Source organism: Vigna umbellata, chromosome 2 (genome assembly GCF_029865625.1).
Source record: "Vigna umbellata cultivar VRB3 chromosome 2, Vumbellata_1.0, whole genome shotgun sequence".
Taxonomy (NCBI): Eukaryota; Viridiplantae; Streptophyta; class Magnoliopsida; order Fabales; family Fabaceae; genus Vigna; species Vigna umbellata.
Genome location: NC_142166.1, coordinates 9,380,679 through 9,403,512, shown reverse-complemented (window position 1 = coordinate 9,403,512; position 22,834 = coordinate 9,380,679). Strand labels below are relative to the sequence as shown.

Here is a 22,834-nt window from a genome sequence, read left to right as displayed (position 1 = left end):
AATTAAAATAAATATTTTATTAATTTTACTTTTCTAAGTAATATTTTTAAATTTAATTATTTTTTATTTGATTGTTTTAAGCTTACCATTTTTTATTACAAATTTATCTACAAAATAAGTACAAATTATTTATAATAAAATTATAAAATTATTTATATTAAATTTTATAATTATAATAAATAATACAATAATTATAATAATTTTATTAATTTTTACTATCATTAAAAAAAGTGAATAAGTACTAGTACTGTTAATAAAGAAAATTTAGTTTTATATAAACAATTTGTTTTAGTTTCATCTTATTTGTAACTACGTGTTTCCAACTTAATAATTATTCAAAACAAATAAACAAAATATTTTTAGCTATACATGTGTAGAAAAAGTTTTAATTCAAATAAATACTTATATTAAACAAATCATTTACACAATAAAAAAATTATTTGCACTAACATGATAACGAATTTTTTTTTATAATTATCTTTATATAAAATGTATTTTATAACTTTTTGATATTTTTATTTTAAAAATTAGTAATCAAATTATAGTGTAATAAAACTTTTACTATGACAAGAAAGAAAAGTTAACACCCATGGCGAATATGTTTCCATTAGTCATTAATCATAATTTATACAGCTAATAAAGGAAATTAACTTTTGTAGTGTTCAATTTTTTTAATTTTTTTTAATTCTATCATTTAATAACATCTTTTTAAATTCAAATAATTATAGAAAAAAAATAATCAATTTAACTGTTTTTTTTAATTTAAATAATTATTCATAAAAAAAAACCTATATATCATTGGATTCATTTTTTGGTGTCCACAATTCTTTTTCAATTTTACCTTTAAATTATTAATTCTTAAAATTTAAATAAACACTTTTTTTTATTTTACCTTTATAAAAACCACTTTTTTAAATTCAAATAATTACTAAAAAAATTATTTTTCAATTTTATTATTTTAATAACTGTTCTTTTTAAATTCAAATAATTATTTATAATAAAAACAAATTTAAATAATAAAATATAAATTTTTTACTTTTATAACTACTATTTATAAAAAATTATTTTATTTTTAATTAATAGTTTTCATTTTAATTATGAAAAGTTATTTCAAAATTTAATAAAGTTTAACTGTAGAAAAAGTTGACACATACAGTAGTGAAAATACACCACATCCAAATGGGTGTCCACATTTTCTTGTTATATTGTCTATGTTTTCTTATAAATAATATTTTATTATTATTATTATTATCTTTGTCTATACCAACAAAGGTAATTTACTCTTTTAGTGTTCATATTTTCTAATTTTTTCTTCAATTTTATTATTTTAATAAAAATAGTATTTAAAATTTAAATAATTATTCAAAATAAAAAATTATTTTCAATTTTATAGTAACAATTTTTAAAATTAAATAATTATTTACGATAAAAAAATCTATACGATTGGATTTACTTTTTTATCCACAATTTCTTTCTAGTTTTATTCTTTGAATGATTACTTCTTAAAATTCAAATAAATATCCGTTTTTTTCAATTTTACCTTTTTAATAACTAACTTAATTCTAAATTGAAATAATTATTAAAAATAAAAAACTATTTTTCAATATTACTCTTAGTAACTATTTTTAAACTTATATAATTATTCACAATAAAAGAACAATTTACATAATAAAGAAATATAAAAGCTCTTCATTTATTAATATTTTTCATTTTGATAACATTATTTAATACATTTTTACTTGTAAAAAAAAGTGAATACACACAAATTAGTGAAATACAACACAATATGCAAACGGGTGTCCACATTTTTTTTATTATGGTGTCTTATAATTTCTTATAAATAATATATTATTATTATTATTTTATATAAATTTATTCATTATAAAAATCATATAATAGAACAAGTTATTTATTATACACACATTAAAGTTATAGATGTAATAACTAATTTTGTTTTGGTTTAATTAGTCATTCCATCCATTTTCTCCTTCAAAAATGTTGAGTTACTTCTTCCAATATTTTTTAGTATCAATTTGATCTGATTTATGAAAGCTTATGCAATTTAATCTTGAATTGTGAAAAATTGATATAATTTAATTCTTTCTGTTAAATTTCTTGAAATAGATGAAAAAATATTCATCAAAATTGAAGTTGAAAATAAGGATGCTTTGTTTTGTTGGTGTAATTAATATAATGTTAGTGTTAATGTAAAACCAGTGATAATTTTTCACAAATGAAAACCAAATTATATCAATTTTCACAAATCATGGACTAAAAAACTAAAGAACTAATTTGACATTTTGAACAAAAACATAAACCAAATGACTAATTAAACCTTTTGTTTTCTTAAGAAATAAAATTTAAAAATAAAAATTTTAATTATGTCTACATTTCTATACTTTTGTTTTATATAAATTTTAAAGTAATAACTTTCATGCGAGCAAGTACATATGAGATCTTTTGAATAAAACCAAAATATGATATTTTTTCTTATCCCACTCTTTATCGATTAGTTGTACGAGCATTGCAATATGCTACTCTCACCATCTTGATATCAGTTGTAATAAGGTTTGTCCGATTATGGTTAATCTAGGGGATCACACTGGATTGCTGTTGAAAGGTTTTTAGGTATCTTAAAGTACTATATCCTATGGTTTTCATCTACAACATTTTCTCTCATAGATATGTGTGATGCAAATTGAACTTCTGATGTTGATGATTGGAAATCCCCATCGAAAGGAACAAAACATTAAGTTAGAGGAGGTGGACATCTTAATTAAGACTAAATGGCTACATAAGCTTCAAGAATCTAAAATTGACGATAATGAATTAAGTCTAAATGTTTTAAAGTCAATGGGGAAGAAGAGAAAAGAGTGGAAGGGAAAGAAATCATCAAAGTATTTGGCTAAAGAATGACAAATATTAAGTGTTATAATTGCAATAAGAAGGTCATTTCAAGTCATATTGTCCAACAGGGAATATGTTGATATTGTGATAATGTTTGATAGATGAGGTTGCAGGGGTGTTAATGGCGCATGTGTCTATTACACAAAGTAATGAGTCATGGACTCAAGATGCACTCAACACATTTGAGACCTTGGAATTCTTTGAAATTGAAAGAAAAAAATGGTTCTTTTGAAGAACAATCAAGCATGTTAGGCGCAAGGCATGAGGTTAATCAATTTAAAGACGTTTAACAACCCATAAATGTTATTGCAAGAAGTGAGGTATGTTCCATAACTCAAATATTTTGTTATTTAGTATGTTTAATCTTATGGGTTTCATGACCAAAATTGAGAAAATTATGAAAAATTATAAAGGGAGCATTTATAATTGTGAGGAGGTTGAAAAAATATTGTTTTTATATATTAGAGGATTCAACTTTGACCATAAATGTGTATGTGACTAGTCAGATGATGCAACATAAGACAAAGTTTTGGCATCTAAAGTTGAGGCCCTAATATAAGGGGTTTGATGGAGTTAAGGAAGCAAAACCTAATAGGAGGTGATAGGTTGAAGGAGTTATAATTGTGTGATCACTGAAGATGACAAAAATACTTACACCCTTATGTACTCGCAAATAATATTTGTTACGAATAATTGATACTTGTGTACAAGTAGGGGGTAGCAGGTAATTTAGAATTCATTTTAACGTGTTAGGTTCTTTTTATTTTCACTTTCTATCGTCGTCCAAGTGTTAGACAAGTATTTTGGAAAGCATTTTTCATTCTCTATTGTTAGAGATTTACGACATTCCAAGTGTCAAAGATTTACTACTATTCGAGTTTCTTCTTGTTTTTTATCTTCCCTTAATCATGTTTGGGTGGATGGGTATGAGTTTCTCATAGATAGTGATTGAACCCAATACCAATAGCATGATGTATATCGAAATGATTGAAATGTGTTAGAGTAGGTGGGTGTTTGATTAAGCTATTAGTGCAAAAACAGCGTATAACGTCGCGCGTTCAACGTCCAACCACTGAATAACCAACGTTAAAAATGACCAGTGACATTTTTGTAAATAAATGCAATTATTAGACGTCGTTTAGATTTGTAATTCGACGTCAATTTGTTATATTGGGTAAATTTTGATAAAATGTTTGGCCCAAAGGTGAAAATGTATTTACGTATGACGTTGAATTTGCTAGAATTAGACATCAAAAGGATATAAAACGTCGAATGCCCCAACGTTAGACGTTAAAAGGTTAGTGAATTCAATAAAAATTTGAGCGGAAGATTGAAAATTCATTCACTTTATCTTAGCGCGCGATACCTTCTTCTTTACTCAAACTTTTCTAGAACAAATTTTGACGACCATCACATGTAATCTTTATTTCATTTGTTATAAATGCATGTTATTTAACTACTTTAGGTATGATTTTCGTTTGTTTTGACCGATTATTTTCGTGTTTTTGTCCTTCTTAAGCACATTCTGTTTTCTCTCTCACTGGTGGCAATACTTTATTTCGACGAACCTACTTTTGAAGGTTAGTTTTCGTTTTGAAGAACTTATTTGTTGAACTTGTTTGTTTTTTTTTTAACTTGTTTGTTGTTTTTATTTGGTTGAACTTGTTTGTTGCAGTTGTTTGATTGAACTTGTTTATTGTTTGTTGTTGATACTACACTACACGTTCATAGTTCATGCTTTATAAAATATCAAAAACTGAAATTTGTTGTTTTTCTGCATTTTAGGTATCGTAGAGTTGTAAGAAAGGATCACAATTAATTAAAACAAAAACAAAACAAAAAATTGATTAATGTCGAATATTGACAAAATTCGATGTTAATTTGATTAACGTCGAATTGTTCTATGTTCGACGTCAAGTTAACGTCTCTCGATATGACGTCGATCTCGAATTCGACGTGAAAGGCCAAAAATATTCGACGTTGTACGTTGTTTTTGTACTAGTGAGCATTATGTGTATGTGGTTACTTCCTTAATCCATTTGTATTTGTTGAATATAGTCAAACTTGTATATAGGATTAATCTCTCTTGTTAAATATACACATAAGATCCTCTATTTATAATAGAAGAAATATGAGCTAAGCCCAAAATACAAATAAGAAATAATAAGAAACTAATTAAACATACAAGATAAAGATAAGATAAACATAATATATTTAACACTCCCTCACAAGCTGATGTATACAAATCGTATGTACCAAACTTGTTACTAATATAATTAAAGACTTAGTGAAAATATCTATTTTTGTACTCAAGTGACACTAAATTGTTAATGATATGTGAAGACAACATAGAACACAAAATACCAACCCAGAAAATTTTCCTTAAGCAACAAATTTAGGAAGTTGCTCCATATAAATCTCTTCTTGCAAATCACTATTAAGGAATGCATTGTTGATATATATTGGGTAAAGAGGTCATTATTGAAAAGCCACCACGGCTATAAATAAGCCTACAATAATCATCTTTGCCACAAGAGAAAAAACATATATGGATGAATCAAACGCAATGGTAACAAAAAGGAGGTCAGAAGAGATTGCAACGAAAGAAGCCATGAATAAACAGGAGAGAAAAACCTTAAAAATCTTATATTATCCAATCAAGACACCTGAAAAAGAAAAAATAACAACCTCGATACTTTGAATAGCTTCCTGAGACGAAACGGCACGTGCGACCACGCACGACAAACCTTTAAGGAAAAAGAGCGACATTGATGCTTTGAATTGTTGGCTAAGAGGAAACGAGACTTATCATGCACAACAAATAAAGGGAGCAAATCCACAACTTCAAAAGGCACTGAAAGCACGTAAGAGCTTCGATGAAGGCATCATTAACGACATGGTGGTCACCTGACAGAGACGATCAAAATTGTGTGATCGTCAGGCGAAATTGGAACTCCGATAGTGACAAACAGTAGATGACGTTGTCGCCGGTAGCGATAAACAACGTCGTCGCTGACAGAGATAGGTGTACTAGTAAAGGCAACCAAAAAAAAATTTTCTTAAAAGAACCTTAAACTCTAGATACCATATTGAATATAGTGAAAATTATATATAACATCAATCTCCCTTGTTGAATATACACATAGAATCATTTATTTATAAAGAAGAAATATGGACTAAATCCAAAATACAAATAAGAAATAATAACAAACTAACTAAACATAAAAGATAAAGATAAACATAATATATCTAACAATATCTAAGGCTTAGTGTTCTTGATGTTGCCCGCAAGGTGTTTAATGATATGCCCATCTGACTTTTATTGCATAATACAAATGCCTCAATAGCACAATATGCACAATTAGAGAGAAAGTAAGATCCCTGTCTTTGAATGAAGTGCCTTTTCATTTTGTGTATCCATCATTGCATAAAATCTTGTCTTGTCTGTAGAACACAAGTCAATCTATCTCTCAAAACAAGTGCTTTTTCTATTATAGTTTTATTAATATGAAGTGTTTTGTTCTTCACTAATCCTAGTAAATAATATGATTGATATTTTTACATAATTTTATCCTTTTATCATGTGTTTATATTCGGATGTATGTTTAAAATAGTATTTGTTTGTTTCTTTTTTGAAATTTAATTTGAACCTCATTTAAAAACTCATAAAATAACTCTTTTTTAAATATTTGTAGGTATCTAATGAGTGTTCGCTAGTTAAAAAAATTTGTAGATTTTTTTATGCAGATATCTAGCAAGTAACAAGACGTGTAATGAGACAGTTTTTTCATGCAGGTCAGGTAATAAGTAGACGTTATCTGTACCCGACTCGATTCATTGTCATCTCTAGTGATCATTGTATATTGAGAAAGTCTCATAAAATGAAGTTTGAGAATCATAAGCATTTGTCTAATAAACTGCTTAAGCATGCTCGTGCAAACTTATGGCTCCGACATGAGCTCAAACCCATGGTGAAGGGTCTTATTTCCTCATTATCATTGACGATTCTTTAAGGAATATGTGGATCTATATCTTGAAAAGTAAGATTCAAAACTTTTCATAGATTTAGGAAGTGATACACCATGATAAGTAATCAACAAGGTACCAAATTCAAAGTACTTATAACAAACAATGAATTGGAGTTTGTTTCATAGGGGTTTAATGATTTTGCAAGAAAGAATGTATAAGGAGACCAAAGATGGTTGTGGGTACAACACAACAAGATAAATTGACTGAGAAAATGAACAAACCTATCTTGGAGAGGGTGACGTGTATGTTGCTAAGAGTTGAATTGCCCAAGTCCTTTTATTGGAGAAGTTGCAAACGTTATCATTTATCTAATAAGGAGTCCATCATCTGCTCAACATTGCAAAACTTCCATGGTGGTAGGAGTAGAAGGCTGGCATATTATGATAATCTAGGGATTTTCGCACCTTGGCATTTGCACATGTCAAGAAGAATAAATTGGAAACAGGAGTTAAGAGGTGTGTCTTCATTAGATACGCAAAAGGAGTGAAGAAGTATAAGCTATGGATGTTGTTGGAAATTTAACGAGACTTGAATAGCTATACTATGTAGAGATCCAAAGAAAGGCAAGGAGAAAACTCATTCAGGTGGGGCATTCCCATTATGGATCAAATTGTCTAAAGGAGTGGGAAAAAGTTTTACACAAGTGGAAGGGGCAAACTATAATGAGTTTTTATTATTTGTGTTAAGACATTGTTCAATAAGCATTTTGATGTCAATTGGTAGTAGTACAATCTCGTGTCAAAATAGTTGGATATAGAAAAAGGCAAGGAAAAAGTTCACATTGAGGTGGAGCATTCTAGATATGAATCAAATTGTCTAAAGGAATGGCAAAAGGTTTTATAAGTGGAGGGGACAAACTATAATGAGATCTTTCTCATCTATGGTAAGACATTGTTCAATAAGCATTTTGATGCCAATTGCTAACCAATATAATATAGTGTCAAAATTGTTGGATGTGGAGAGAACTCTTTAGCATATATTATTGAAGGGTTTGTAGAATATCAAGGAAATGCGTGTTTCTAAAGAAATCTCTAAATTGAAACAAAAGTCCAAGGAAATGGTACAAGATATTTAATAGTCTTCAATACAAGACAATATTTCATAGAAGCAATTATAATAGTTGTATCTACATTCTATAAAGAGAAGGAAGGTGTGCATTGCTCTTGATCTTATATGTAGACAATATCCTTATAGCTAAGCAATGTAAAAATGAAATAAAGAAAAATTAACCTCAAACTTTGGAATGAAAGATATCACGACGCAAATACTTAGGATGAACATATGAAGGGATCAAACAAATGGAAAGTTACATCTATCTCTACAAGGATACTAGTAGAAGGCGGTTGAGAGGTTTCAGATGCACAAGTTTAAGATCATTGGAAGCTCTCAATTATCCAAGCTCCTAATTCTAAAGAATGTTAGAGGAAGATGAAGACCATTTCATATATTAATGAAGTAGGTAGCATAATATATAGGATAATGTATAGTAAATCGGATCTCACACTTGATGTGAGTGTGGTTAGTAAGTTCATGATAAATCATGGACGTACTCATTGAAAGACTTTGAAATGGGTGTTGAGGTATGCGAGAGGAATTGTATCATCTAATCTAGTGTATAGACAATCCACTCGTAGCGAGATGCTAAAAGGGTTTGTAGACACAAACTATACAAGAAATATTGATACTAAAATGTAGCCAACTTTGCAATCAATGGTGGTTATCTACTATCCAAGCTGAGCATATCACACTCATAAATGGGGTAAAAGAGACACTATGGTTGAAGGGGGATAATAGCTTAGTTCCGTATTGTGTAGGAATGTGTGACCATACTTTTCGATAGCCAAAGTGTTGTCCATTTTGTTGATCATCAGAATTTACAGGAGGACCAAACACAAACATTACTACACTTCATGAGAGACATTGTTGAAGTTGTGAAGGTCAAAATCGAGAAGATAGTCTCAAAGGGTAATCCCAAAATGTGTTTACCAAGACAGAGATTCACCCACTATCTGAAACAGATTAATTTTTTGTTTGAGAAAAAGGAAATGTGATACAAAAGCTCTTCCTTGATTTGGAATCAAGACAATTGTAATGATTTGAAAATGAATAAAAGTGCTTTCTTTCAATCTTATTCTTGTTTTTTTTTTTATTATTGTTACAAATCCGTCCTTATCTATTATATATAGACATATGCTTAAGTCTCATTCGGGGCCACTATAATCAAATAGCACCCATCCTTTTTCGATTATATATAGACATTCAATGGCACCTGCTGGTGCTAGTACCATCTTGCACAGGAGAATGTCATCACTAGTAACATGTTGCGTCGTGAACATACTTTGATCAGCTAAGTTGAATTTCACTTTTGCTTGTTTTGTAAGTTTATTTTAAACATATTTCTTAACAACTTAATATAAAAATAAATTGACAAAAAAACAGAGCATCAACACCTAGTATCACCTCTGACAACTGACAGTGTGGCCAGTAGAACAAATCTAGTGAGGGAGGGAAAGAAGAGAAAGAAGAAAATAAAGGGGAAAACTGGAACATTGTCCTCAGGCAATCGCCTCTGACGATGATTTGCTATGTCTAGTGGAACATATTTAGGAGGGAGGATCTGTTTTCATTATCAATTTTACTAATCATAAAGAATCAAATCAAGGAAAAATTCACAATTTGAATCTGGATTCATCTACCATTGGAAACAATAAAAATTTCAAACCAATATATCATCTTCCACGAAGAGATGAAAAAATTATGTCAAGAAAAAAGGTTTACAAGAAATATTTCCGTTAGAGAAATTTTCACAAGCAAGCTAAACTCTAGTGCCCTATTTACAGCAAAGACCAGTGATGTTGGCACTTAAGTGACAAGCTAAATGAAGAGACCTGTAAACTCTAGGCCTGGCTTTCTGACCAGGGGAGAACTTAGTTCAACTCCCCCTCCAATTGAATGCCAGTTTCTGTGATAAATGAAGAGACCATTGTCATTTTGCATTATAATTAACCAGAATGTAATAAAGCATCCCAAATTCTCCGCGATTAAAAACAAATTTGATTAACAGCGTCTCTGTAAGAAAAGCTGCTTCTATTTCCATGGTTCTGTTTGGGGAAGATATTTGATGAGGTCACCAATAAAAGGAAAAACTTAGTGTCTGCCAAACCACAAGATGGTTTGGAACGTTAAAAAGAAACAATTGGGCACCAACACAAATTTACAGTTTTCTTATAGTATTTTTACATGCAATTCCTTCTAGCTATTAGCTTAAAAAAAGCTACAAGAGTAAACTAATTCCAACTTCGTGATATTCATCATAACACTTCAAAATAACACGGAGTTGAATCTATAACATAAAAAGCAAATCACAAGAGTAACAAGGAGAAATACAATACATACATATCGGGGGCAACCAAAAATTCTTCAGGAACTGGAATGTTGACCAACCATTTTCACACCAATCCAGTGCGCCTTTAATATTGAGAGTAGACAACTCCAGGGAAGTACCGATGTTCCCTGTTGAGATGCCATGCCCTCCTGTTGAAATGCCCATTGACTTTGAATGTTGGAGAAACATTGGCATAGTTCACTTTCATACCTTCACATACTTGTCAACATAACCCTGCCGAAAATGTAGGGAATAGAACATCACTAAAGGCAATTTGAATATTACCACTTAGGCATATTGTTATAATCAAATCAACTATCCCAGTTTGACCCGTGGCTAAAATTTTTTTGTAAAGCAATTCAAATATAATGCTTCCCATCTCCAATTTTTTTTTTAAAATAAAAGAAAATGGTAGTTCTTCTTGCATAAAAAATCTTTGGAAGTTAGACCACAGGTGAAGTTCAGTAGATCACTAAAATCTGTCTAAAATTTGACCCGTGGCTAAAATTTTTTTGTAAAGCAATTCAAATATAATGCTTCCCATCTCCAATTTCTTTTTTTAAAATAAAGAAAATGGTAGTTCTTCTTGCATATAAAAATCTTTGGAAGTTAGACCACAGGTGAAGTTCAGTAGATCACTAAAATCTGTCTTATTGTGGATCTATGTAATCAGTCACATTTCAGCATAGAAGCAACTTTTCAATTAAAATCACTGAAGGAAACATCTAAAATGCAGTTAAAATAACAGTGCTGATCCTTTCAAACGTGTTACAAAGAATTTTTTCTTTTCATTTAAATACAATAATATTCCAAGACAAACAGGGTAGTCTGTGCATCAAGCCTCTTGTCATTTTATCAGTGAACATATTTGTTTATAAAATGTAGACCTCTGTTAATTCTCAGTATAGATTCACGAAGGGATGCAAAAACACAAAACCATACCCATAGCAGCTATCTACTTGGCTCTGATAAGGGAAAAAAATAAAAATAAGTGATGGAGAAAATCAATTAATTACCATCACAAGTTTAGTCAACTTTCGCTGCGATGAATCAATATATTGACTTATCTTCGCTTGGGACTTAGGTACACGGTGGCCTTTCATGGCTCCTGACACTTTATCCACGGTCTTTTTCACAATGGTTTTAAAAGCAACCTTACTCATATTACCTTGTCGCCATGATGGTTTCAAAACCTCCTTTACAAAGTTCGCAATGGAAACTTTGAACAATTTCATTGATCTGGAATCCTTACTTTTTTCTTTTTCCAGGAGACTTGACCCGATTAATATCAACCTCCTTTGTAGTCACTTTTGCAACATCCACATCATCACTTACGCTCTCATTTTCAATAGCACCAACTTCTGCATCCGCTGTCTCACTGTACTCATCATTATTTTGAGAAGTGGTAGAGGCAACAGCCCCAACCTCCTCCTCCTTGTTTTTCTCATCCACATCCAAAGAAATGTAAGAACTTTTGGGCCTTAGGCTGACATTGGATTCACCTGTGACTTCCTGCTTCTGATCAAAATCAGTTTTTCTCAAAGAAGATGATGGTTCAATGCTGTCAAAAAGTGGATCATATTGGTCACCACCAGACCTAGGCAAAATCTGACCAAGAGCTCTACCCGATTTTGGTGCAGATGCCGAATGTCTTGATCCAACCCCACCATCACCCTCCCCATTTACCGTAGTATGGTTCAATCTAGAAGAAGCATAATTGTTACCATGGACTATTTCACTTTCCTGTCTAAAAATACTTGAACTAAATTTGGAACTTAGTGGTTTCTCAAAGGTTGATGCATAAGGATTATAGTGAGCAGATATTCTTGATCCACTAAATGGTGGAAGAGAAGTTGAATGACTGCTATCCAGAAAATCAGGTGGATATCTGGAAACAGTAGCAGTCTCCCCAGGCACACCCAAATTAGCCTCGGATACAGAACACTGAAAATTGTACATTGATTGTTGTTTTTGTGATGATGAATCAATGTGTGAGGATGTCATAAAATGTCCTTCGGCAGGTAACTTGCCACCCAGAGAAGGTTGTAGTCTGTTCACATCCGATTTCCAGGAAAATTGATTTTGTTGAGGCTGCAAGCTGCCAAATGATGTGGCACTGGAAAATTTTGAATCCTGCAATGGAAGTTGATTATGAAATTCATCTCCGTTGAGACTAGATCCTGAAAGTAATTGACTAGCTGGGTTCCCTTGAGGAAGTTGCTTTGGAGAGAAAGGTTCAGTAAGCATAAAAGTCCGTGAATGGTCCTGCATAGGAGGGTATGCTTTATCATGAAAATCAGAATTCTCAGAGCAACTCGGTAAAGGCTTCATGGAAGTCTGGGAAACAAAGTCAGTTCTTGAATGCATTTGACTCTGAATAAATTCAGAAGAAATATATGATTTTACAACTCCTAAGTTTACATTGGGATCATACACCATTGTTGATGGCGGCGGTGGCAGTGATGGTGGCGGTGGCAGTGGTGGCAGTGGTGGTGGCAATGGCAATGATGTCCAAGAGCTATTAGGTGGTACATTGAAGTGAGCATTCTGCATGTGTAAAGGAGCTGGGTAAGGTTCAAACTTTTCTCTGGCAGTGGATTGGAAAGGAAAGAATGCCCTTTGTTGCATCACATTATACTGCCTTGAAATTTGTGGCATGTGCGCAGGATTTTCGCCAGGGGAATGTGAAACAACAGGTGCAGACACCTGGTAATTATGACGTGGAAATTCCACTGAAGAGTCACACTGTGGAGGTAACTCTTTTGAAGCCTGCTCTGATGTGACACTGTCAGGAACTTCAGTAACACTAGTAGAAACAGTTGATCTTTTATCAGGTGATGCATCAGTCACATAGGATGCATTTACATGCTGAGATGGATAACACGATTGTTCCTGAATTCCAGCAGCAGAAACACTGAGTTGCATTTTCTGAGCAAAAAGACCATCTCCTGAGGGAATGACATCTTTATATGTACCAGATGATTTAGAAGTATTATCATGGCCTAAAGCATCAGGGTTAAAGCCTTCAACTATGTGTTGCTGTTGAGAATCACCTGCTTCCGAACTATCATTCCCATGGATTGAATTCCTTGGATCCTCCCTCACATCAATGGTTTCCTGCATTTCAGGAGCAACCTCTCTGATAGATTTAGATTTACCTAGATTGCTATTAACTGATTGGCCATCAAGATGAATGATAGTTGATGCAACAACATTCCTCCCTGAATCTTCTTTTTTCTGCACTACTTCCTGGCTAGTCACATTCAGGCTAAGATCATCATCCTGACTTCTAACTCCATCATGCTCATTATCAAACACTTTAGAAGAAATATTCGTCATGTCTCCATTAGTCTTTGATTCTTTTCCACAATAACTGACTTCCAGATCATGTTTATTCTTATAGCGCCTTGAAGTAGCATTCATGTCAGATTCATGGTGAATGTACCTGCAAGATGCTCCCCGATAGCACTTTCCTCGAAGAAAGTCAAAGCACTTATCCTTGTCCCTTTTAACATTCTCACCACGAAAGTCACCTGACCGTCTTGAGATCGGTGACCTACTGCTTCTTCGGTGCTGGGGTGACCAGCTGTAACCAACAAAATTTGAAAAATTATATATAGTAGTATTCTATACAAAGATAGAAAGCTGTCAAGAAGAATCACTATCAAGTGACTCTCACGGAATCAAAAGAGAATTAAACTCTAGCGGAATCAAATGAGAATTCAGGTTAGACATAAATCTCATATTACAATCACATGCTATAATATTCTATCTGCGTGTATATATATTCTATTATTTTCCATTAATTGCATCAAAGCTATTGTTAAAGATATCAAGAATCAAGATTTGAAATGCAAAGAAAGACAATTGATTCTATTAGCATGAGAGATTTTATGTTTCATCCATAGAACAGATAACCTAGGAAAGGAAGACTTGTACATTGTAATACAAATTGTTTGGGCATAAGATTCCACATTAACAGCAGGTAATTAAGGACATTCTACAATGCACAACAGCAGTATGTACCTGCGAGACCTGTTTCTTTTATCTCTTCTCCTCCGAGGACTCCTCCTATTCCTCCTACTCCTCCTGTCTGGAGGAGACTGGCTGCGGCTCCAGCTTCTTCTATCTCTTTTATTAAGCCTCCGTGTCCGGTGATGGAATGAATCATCAGAATCACTATCTGAAAGACCTTCTCTTAGTTGTCTTCCGAATTCATCTACTTTCATAACATTTAGTTCAAATTTTGAGGTTTTCCTCTCATCTTCCTTTTCAGCATTACCACTTCTACTACCACTGTCAATGGCAGTATCCTCTAATCTATCTTTGCCCTTGGAAGCTTCCACCGATGAAGCAAAATTAACAGACATCTGATTTTCAAGGTTATGGTCAACACATCCATCACTACTCCAATGTGAGACAGATTTTTTTCGGTTGCGAGTTTTCTTAGACTCTTGTAATAAATGTGTAGATATTTCTAAACCACCCTGTGATGTTCTGGAGAGTGACCCAAACCCCTTTTGAGTACTGGCGGGACTCTTAGATCCAATACCAATCTCCATATGACTCCCAGAATCTTTATGGACTGCTGAAACACCAGTATCAACACCTTCTGAGAATGTGAAAACGTTAGCATCTGCAGCATTGCTTTCATCCCCATTAGCTGAAGTGTCATCAGAAGCATAATCTTGAAGAAGTCTTATAGGGCTGCCACTCGCTAGGAGTGTCCCATAATCCCTATTAGTAGTAGAGGTTTTATTGTGATCAGAAGGAACAGTACACACAAAATCATCATCAACACAAGTTGCAGCTTCCTCCAAAGCCTTGCCCAAGGATAACTCAGCCACTTCAGTGGAGTCATTCTCAAGACTTGGAACCTTGGTAACTGGTCTTACAGATTTCCTGTGCTCCAGATCAGATAAAATCTCGGGTCCTGTATTTAGTAAAGAGCTTTATTAACACAAACAATATTTTGTTTTAATAAAGCAATATATTAGAGTTAGCCATAGAATGAATTTGACATCTAATACCAAAGTCAACTCTATTAATATTCTACCACTTCTGAATTCTGACCGGCTACATAAAAAATGAGATCAAAGTAATCATTTTTTAATTCAGTGAAAAAGGAGCAAATAAACCACATATAGTGATCATGAACAATGAGTTGGCAAACCTATCCTCCCTTCAATTATATAAGGAGAAATATAGTTAGTTATTCACCTCTAACTTACGGAAAAATATTTAATGAAATGAAACAAGTTGACAAAAAAAAAAACTACATGGATATTAAATGAAATTCTGTTCTGCAAATAATTACTAAATTCAGTGCACTGCATGAATCTGTTGGAAATAGTAAAAATAATTAATAATCATCGGAACTTATGGGAGTTGTGTATCAGACAAAATATTGGAGTTCTACTAATTAATTCAATTCTTGTATTTACTCTTTTATGCCTGAAAAAACGAGAATGTTGAGTTACCACAGTCCATCAATTGACAGGACTTCTGTGTAATTTCTACAAGTCTTTTTTACAGTTTCTTATGTCAATCCTCAAACTGTCAAGTTAAATTCAGTGTTTAAAGCGAGAAAGATATCAAAACACTAAATTAAATACCAAATTTAAGTACTTAAACTTTCAGTGTAATAGAAACTTTTGATTAAATTTAAGTACTAAATTAAATTCTGTGTCCCAAAACTTTTGACATATGTCTATCACCAGCATTACTGACTTGATTGAATAAAGAAAAACATGTTAAATAGAAACTTGATTAAAAAGTATCTAAAAGTAATTAAACATAGAGAAAAAAGGCTTTTCTGAAATGAAACCTTCATTCTGTTTGCTGACTCCCATGGATCCAAAGTATGATGGACTGCAGGATGAGATGACCCTGTCAGGGTCATTCTCTGATAATTTCTGCACCTGCGCTAGATTCTGATTCACTCTATGCACTTCATCATCTCGATTTAGGGCTTCAGTTGCAAAGTTTGAACCTTGGTCCTTGTCAGAAAGTGTGATATCATCTTAACCCATCCATAGAGAAATAAAACAAACCAGATCAGGCTCATCTAATATGAATTTTTATTTGTGTCATAGTTTGAACTATTTATCAAATAAAAATTACAAAGTAATCCAAAAAGGTATTGGGAGACAAGGTTTGGTCCCTCCTATTAAGAAGTGAACTTTAAGTCTAACTCAACCCCACAAAACCAGCTTGTAAGGTGAGGTTTGCACCCACTTATATACTCTAAATTGGTCTTATCTCTAATCAATGTGAAACCTCACCTTACAAGTTGGCTTTGTAGGGTTGAGTTGGGCATAAAGTCCACGTATTAACATGATATCAGAGCCAGGTTCCGAGTCTATCCTAACGAAATTTGTTGTTTGTTGGACATATTGTTCCATCTAATATCAAGTCGTTGTAGGACCACCCATTAGTGTCTAGTCCCATGCATGAGATGTATAAACCTCGGCTTGAGAGAAGTGTGTTGGAAGTCTCACATCGACTAGAAATAAAGTCAATTTAGAGTATATATGTGTGTGCAAACTTCACCTTACAAACCAATTCTGTAGGATTGAGTTACACTTAAAGTTCACTTCTTAACAATATGCATATAGATAATTCGAAAAAAAAAACATACAAATATAATTGTAATAATGTCAGTGGTGGCAGTAGTGAGATCTCAACAACGACTAGTGGCAAACAGAAGCATCAACAGAAATGCAGGGATTGAAAAACAAAGAATAAGAGGCTATTGTATTGTAGGTAGGGTAGGTTAAACTGTAATGTTTTTTTATTGGGCCTTGATAACCCGACAAAAGATTAAGAGAAAACAAAGAGAATAATAGGTTCCTCTCACGGACTGGAAAGGTGGTGCAGGCTGTATTAACAGTCTCTAAAAGATAAATTACAATTCTGTTCTGTAGCAAAACATATAAAAGAGAAGAAGTTGCATAGCAGTTGAGAGAGGTTTGCAGCAGTTACAAACCAATGTAACTTCCTATAATTGTAACTAATCTAAGAAATAAAATAAACAAAGACACCTGAAACAAACTGCAGATAGTTACAATACTATAGACAAAAAAATATCACTAATATTCCCCCTCAAATTCAAGGTGAGGGATTTGAAAGAACTTGCACATTGAGTTTGCTTCTAAGAAAATGAAAACAATAGTTGGACAAAAGGTTTGTTAAGAACATCAGCCCATTGGTCAACACTTGGGATGTGAGAAACCTGTAACTGCTTGGACAACACTTGATCAAAAACAGAGAAGACATCAATCTTCATATGTTTAGTCTTGGAGTGAAAAACAGGATTATGAGCGATAGCCACACCACTTTGGTTGTCACATAGGATGACCAGAGTGGAAAAGGGGATATGGAACTCTATCAAAAGAGCCTGTATCTAGAAAAATTCAACAAATTCATGGCCATGATACAGTACTCAGCTTCAGTGCTGGAACGAGCAATGATTCGCTGTTTGTGAGACCACCAAAAAATCAGGTTGGGACCATGGAAACTAGTAGAACCAGATGTAGACTTCTGGTCATCAACATTAGATGCCCAATCAGCATCACACATGGAGGTGATGGAGAAAGGAGTGGAGGAAGAGGCTGCACAAAAAGAGTGACAAACTTTGCTGACAACGTAGCTTATGTCAGGCCTAGTGATAGTGGCATACTGAAGTGATCCAACAACAGAATGATAGAGAAGGATCAGAAAAAGAAGTAGAATCAATCTTGGAGAGTTTGCAGGTAGATGCCACAGGTACAGGATGAGCCTCAATCATCTCAGTTTTGTGCAGAAGATAAAATAAACTGTAACTATTCATCCTATAATTGTAACTAATCATCCTATAATTGTAACTAATCTAGAAAATGAAAGAAAAAAAGACACCTGAAAAATAATTAAAACAAATTACAGATCATTACAATACTATAGACAAACAGATAATACTAATACTCATCCGTTGCTACACATTAGGGTTTCTCTCATGCACTGCTGCACATCTACCTCCTTCGTTTTCAGATAGAAGTTGCATGCCTGCCGCCTTTTTGGCCATCTCCATTCTATCTTTGCATTTCATGATGCAAAAAGCGGCCGCCATGAGAAACCCACAATCACCACCATGTTGTGGCCACAGGCTATAAATCTACAACCAATTTCCGCCATGGCACTACCATAACAGATTGATTATAACACTGAGTCCAATGCGGTAGATGGTGTCGAGGAGGGATCGAGCTTGGCCTCCATTGTATCTTTACTCATCGAAGAGGGATATCGTACTGGAATTTCAATAGGCGATGATATTCCTAAATAGGTGTTGGAAAAGCATCCCATGTTTTAACAGTCATCTAATGGTGATGAAGGAAGAATGATAGCAGTCGGAAAGTGACCACAAATGTCATCATTGGAACGAACAATAGGATAATGTAGAACAGACTCAAAGAAAGAGGCATTAGTAGACACAAAATACCTATAAATACTGGGAGGGAAATATCGATACCCTTTTTGAAGGCAATGATATCCCACGAAGACATATTTGAATGACAGAGGAGAAAGTCTATCACAATCAAGTGTGAGGTTATGTACGAAACATATGGTGCCAAGAACATGTGGAGAAAGACTACATACAGGGTACCCTGTCATTAAAGACAGATGACATTCGGTTAATGACAGAACATGTCATAAGGACCCCCAAAAATGGTGAGGAAGATGACTGAGAAGAAGTGTCCTAGTAGTTTCAACAGATATTTGTTTATGCGTTAGGCTAATAAATAAAATCACTTCTAAAATACATATACAATCTAGATTTTTTTTTATTACATAGGATTAGTTCCTTATTTCTATAATTATAACAAAATCAATACAAACTACAAGGACTTTCATGTTAAGAATACGTAACAGCATACCCAAACCAATGCTGGACTAGAATCAGGAGATGTCATAATTTAATACCTCAAACATAAAAAGTGTTAAATATTAGTTTTCAATTTCAGGATCATAAGAAAACTAACCTTCCATTTCCATGTCAGAATCAGCACTCCCAGTTGCAACATGCAGGGTTATACTGCTCACCTGAAGAGTACAATCTCTCTGGTTGCCTTTTCTTTTCATGCCATCCAGTATCTAAATTATATTTCTTCTTCATCCACAGGAAATAAGTGTTAGAAATTGCAGCCTCAGTTCCTGGGTCTCCGCCAAACAAAAATACATATTCAGGATTTTGGAATTCATCTCGACGAATCTTATCTTCAAAATCAGCTCCCTTCTCAGCAATAAGCTGACACAAAGCTTCTATCTTCAGTACAGTATTTTCTTCCGTTGGCTTAGGTGGGGGAAGATCCTCATCTTTTTCAGCATCAGCAACCTCTCTACAATTTGGACCGTCCCGTTTAGAATCAGAACCATGTACAGGTGCAATACCAGATGGAAGAAAAGCTACAACTCCATCAACCAAATCCACAGTCTTCACAGATTTAGGGTCATCTGCAACATTTGAGGAGGAGGAGGAGGTTACCGGAGCATTAAGAGGAGGAGGCGGTGGAGCGGGAAGAGCAGGTGGTGGAGACAATGGCAACGGTGGGGGAATACCAGGAGGCACTCGGTAATTCCCAACAGCTGAATGGAAATAACCTGTTGAATGGGGTGGTGGTGGAGGAGCATTATGCAGATTCTGAACATCACCGGGCTGCAGAGGTGGACCATGGAAAGAAGGGTTATACAAAATTTGACCTTGGGAAGCCGAGGGAGGATGAGGTGGAGGTGGTGGTGGTGGTGGCAATACTCTAGGCGGTGGTCCTGGAGCCCAAGATGTTTGCGGTGTCACGGTGTTCCCCTGGTGTAATTGAGAAGGGATAGGGTAGGATTGTCCAGTATTTGGCATCACATTATGTGAACCTTGAACGGGAAGGTTCATGGGAATTGGGGAAGAAGAATTAGGACGCGGTGGAGGAGGAGGAGGGGGAGGTCCATTTAAATAAACATGATGAGGGGGTGGTGGTGGTGGTGGTAGACCACCAACGTTAGGCGGTGGAGGAGGAGGACCACCAACGTTAGGGGGTGGGAACTGATGGAAATGCGGCGGAGCCTGCTGATACTGAGGCGGTGGTGGTGGAGGCGGCAGCACCGGAGGGACGGGACTCTGCCCGATATGAGAACCACGATTCACTTGACTATACATAATTCGAATGCAAACTTTCTATTTAACATAAACTAGCAACAAAGAAACTCCAAAATCACAATCTTCACTGCTTCCAATATCGGATACCCTGAAAAACATGTGCAACGATAAAGTGAATGAAACAACTAAGGAGCAAAGCAAGCAAAACAACCAGAAGCAACAGAGTATTATTAACTAACTCAGCAAGTGGGATATATATGGTTCGAATTAAGAAATATAATGCATTCAAGAAAAGGTCACATATTATTTCGTAACATTTTCCTACAAACACGATAAACCAGCTCCCCTTACTCTTCATATTTGAATCGTGGAAATTGCCGCGAGCAAGACGCACCGTTTGGTCTGTCGATTTCAGAGAAGCCACAGTTTGAGCAAAGAGGAATGATAGCTGGTGGGTAATGGGAATCGCTAGGGTAGGGTTTTGCTGGGAGTGAGTGAGGAGTGGGAAATAAACCCTAGCTAGGAAGCTATGAGAGCATAGGGGATGGAAAGAAGTACATTTGGATTCGCGGAATTGTTATTGTGCGTGATTAGTGAGAAGAAGGAAGGAGAAGAAATTAGGAAGTGACAATAGATTAATGTCTGAAAAAACAATTGCTCCGAACGCATCCCAGAACCGTTACTACGAGAAAAACACTTTTTTTTTTTTTAGAAAAAGAAATAGTAGACTCTCCTAAAGAGAGTTTAAATGAGGTCGGTATTCTTCAAACTCTTCTATTTGATGAAACATTTTCTTATTAATTGAATAATATTATCAGTATAAAATATAGGGTTAAATATGTTTTTAGTCCCTAAACTATTGGTCGTTTTTGGTTTTCGTCCCTCTTCCAAAGTAAGGTACAATTTGGTCCTAATTCTTTAAAAAAACGTTCGTTTTAGTCTTCAAAATTTTGTTTTTAGTCCTCGTTTTAGTCGAAAAAACACGTTTTTTAAAGATTGAGGACCAAATTGTACCTTACTTTGGAAGAGGGACGAAAACCAGAAACGGTCAATAGTTTAGGGACTAAAAACATATTTAACCCTAAAATATAAGTAATATTCGATTTTTTTAATTAAATATAAAAACGGATATTTAAAAAATATTTATCTAGTCTCGTTTTAATCTGTCAATATATATTTTATTATTATCTTGTTTTATTTAAATTATTAAAATATTTATAATTAATTAAATAATCTAATATTAATATATATATTGTTTTATTTTTTCTTTTTCTAATTGTTTAATTTATTTTATATTTATAAAATTCACACATATTACTTTTTTTCTTATTTTTTATTAGAAATTTTTTTTGTGTATTATCAATTTCAACAAATAAAATAGATGTTAGGTCTATATTTATTACTTTTACTCTTTTTACTATTTTTATTTGTTTTATATATTTTTACATAAAAATTTTAACTCTTAAGGTTAAGGGTTCAATTAGATAAGTATTTCCTTTACTAACTAATATAAAAACATATTTTTCTTTATTATTCGTTATCTTTAGTTTTTGTATTATTTAAGAAAAATTGTTAAAATAATTTTCATTAGACTGTTTTAATATTTTCAAAATAATAGAAACGTTAAAAATATAAAAGATAATTAAATACACATTTCAAATAGTACTTAGAAAATTAAAATGTTAATATTAATTTAGCTCGACAATAAACTTTTATATTTTCAACTTTATCTTTCCCTCAAATAAATAAAAAGAAATAATTTTATTTTTATTATTTTAGTTCGGTTAAATGTCAAATATTTTATGATTTTTTTCTCCACTTATTTTGTTTTTCTATCATAAATATATTGAAATTTGAAGGTTATTTTTTTTTTCAGGGTTTTATGTGGAGCATATGAAAAAGATGTGTTTATTTTAATTCTAAATTAAATTTATGTTATACATATATCATGGTTTTATAATATGTATATTGATAATTAAAATAAGAGGAGGTTCATCTCAAAGTGGTAAGTAGATACTTTTGGAGTCATTATGTAGAAGAGTTTTCTAAATAAAATTAGGTGAAAACGATGATGATTTAATAAATACAATAACTTTTTATGTATAAGATGAATTCCTTAAAGAACATATAAATTGTTCGTTATTAATCAGTTTTCCAAATCATATAGTGATTAAACTATGGAATGGTAAGGGTAAGAAACAAAAATTGTAAGTTAAGTATTATATTCGGTGATGGTGAATATTGTTTATGATGTCAAACAAGATTATTATTTTAAGGATCAAGAAAAACTGAAATCAATTTCTCATCATTGCAAGTCAAATAAGCTTGGAGGGACTCGTTAACAAATTTAGGGTGCAGTGCTTAATTCTTTATTATTGTCATTAAGCAAC

The 22,834-nt window shown here is 33.1% G+C and overlaps 1 protein-coding gene across 1 annotated transcript; it reads right to left on the bottom strand.

Annotated features, from left to right (window-relative positions):
- Positions 1-10,006: 10,006 nt before the first annotated feature.
- Positions 10,007-21,143, bottom strand: LOC148203352 (uncharacterized). The gene is given in 8 exon segments (XM_088106028.1): positions 10,007-10,555; positions 11,338-11,572; positions 11,574-13,907; positions 14,348-15,254; positions 16,149-16,343; positions 19,339-19,384; positions 19,386-20,592; positions 20,796-21,143. Coding segments are annotated over 7 exon segments (4,866 nt in total). The 5' UTR covers positions 20,505-20,592; positions 20,796-21,143; the 3' UTR covers positions 10,007-10,525.
- Positions 21,144-22,834: the final 1,691 nt, after the last annotated feature.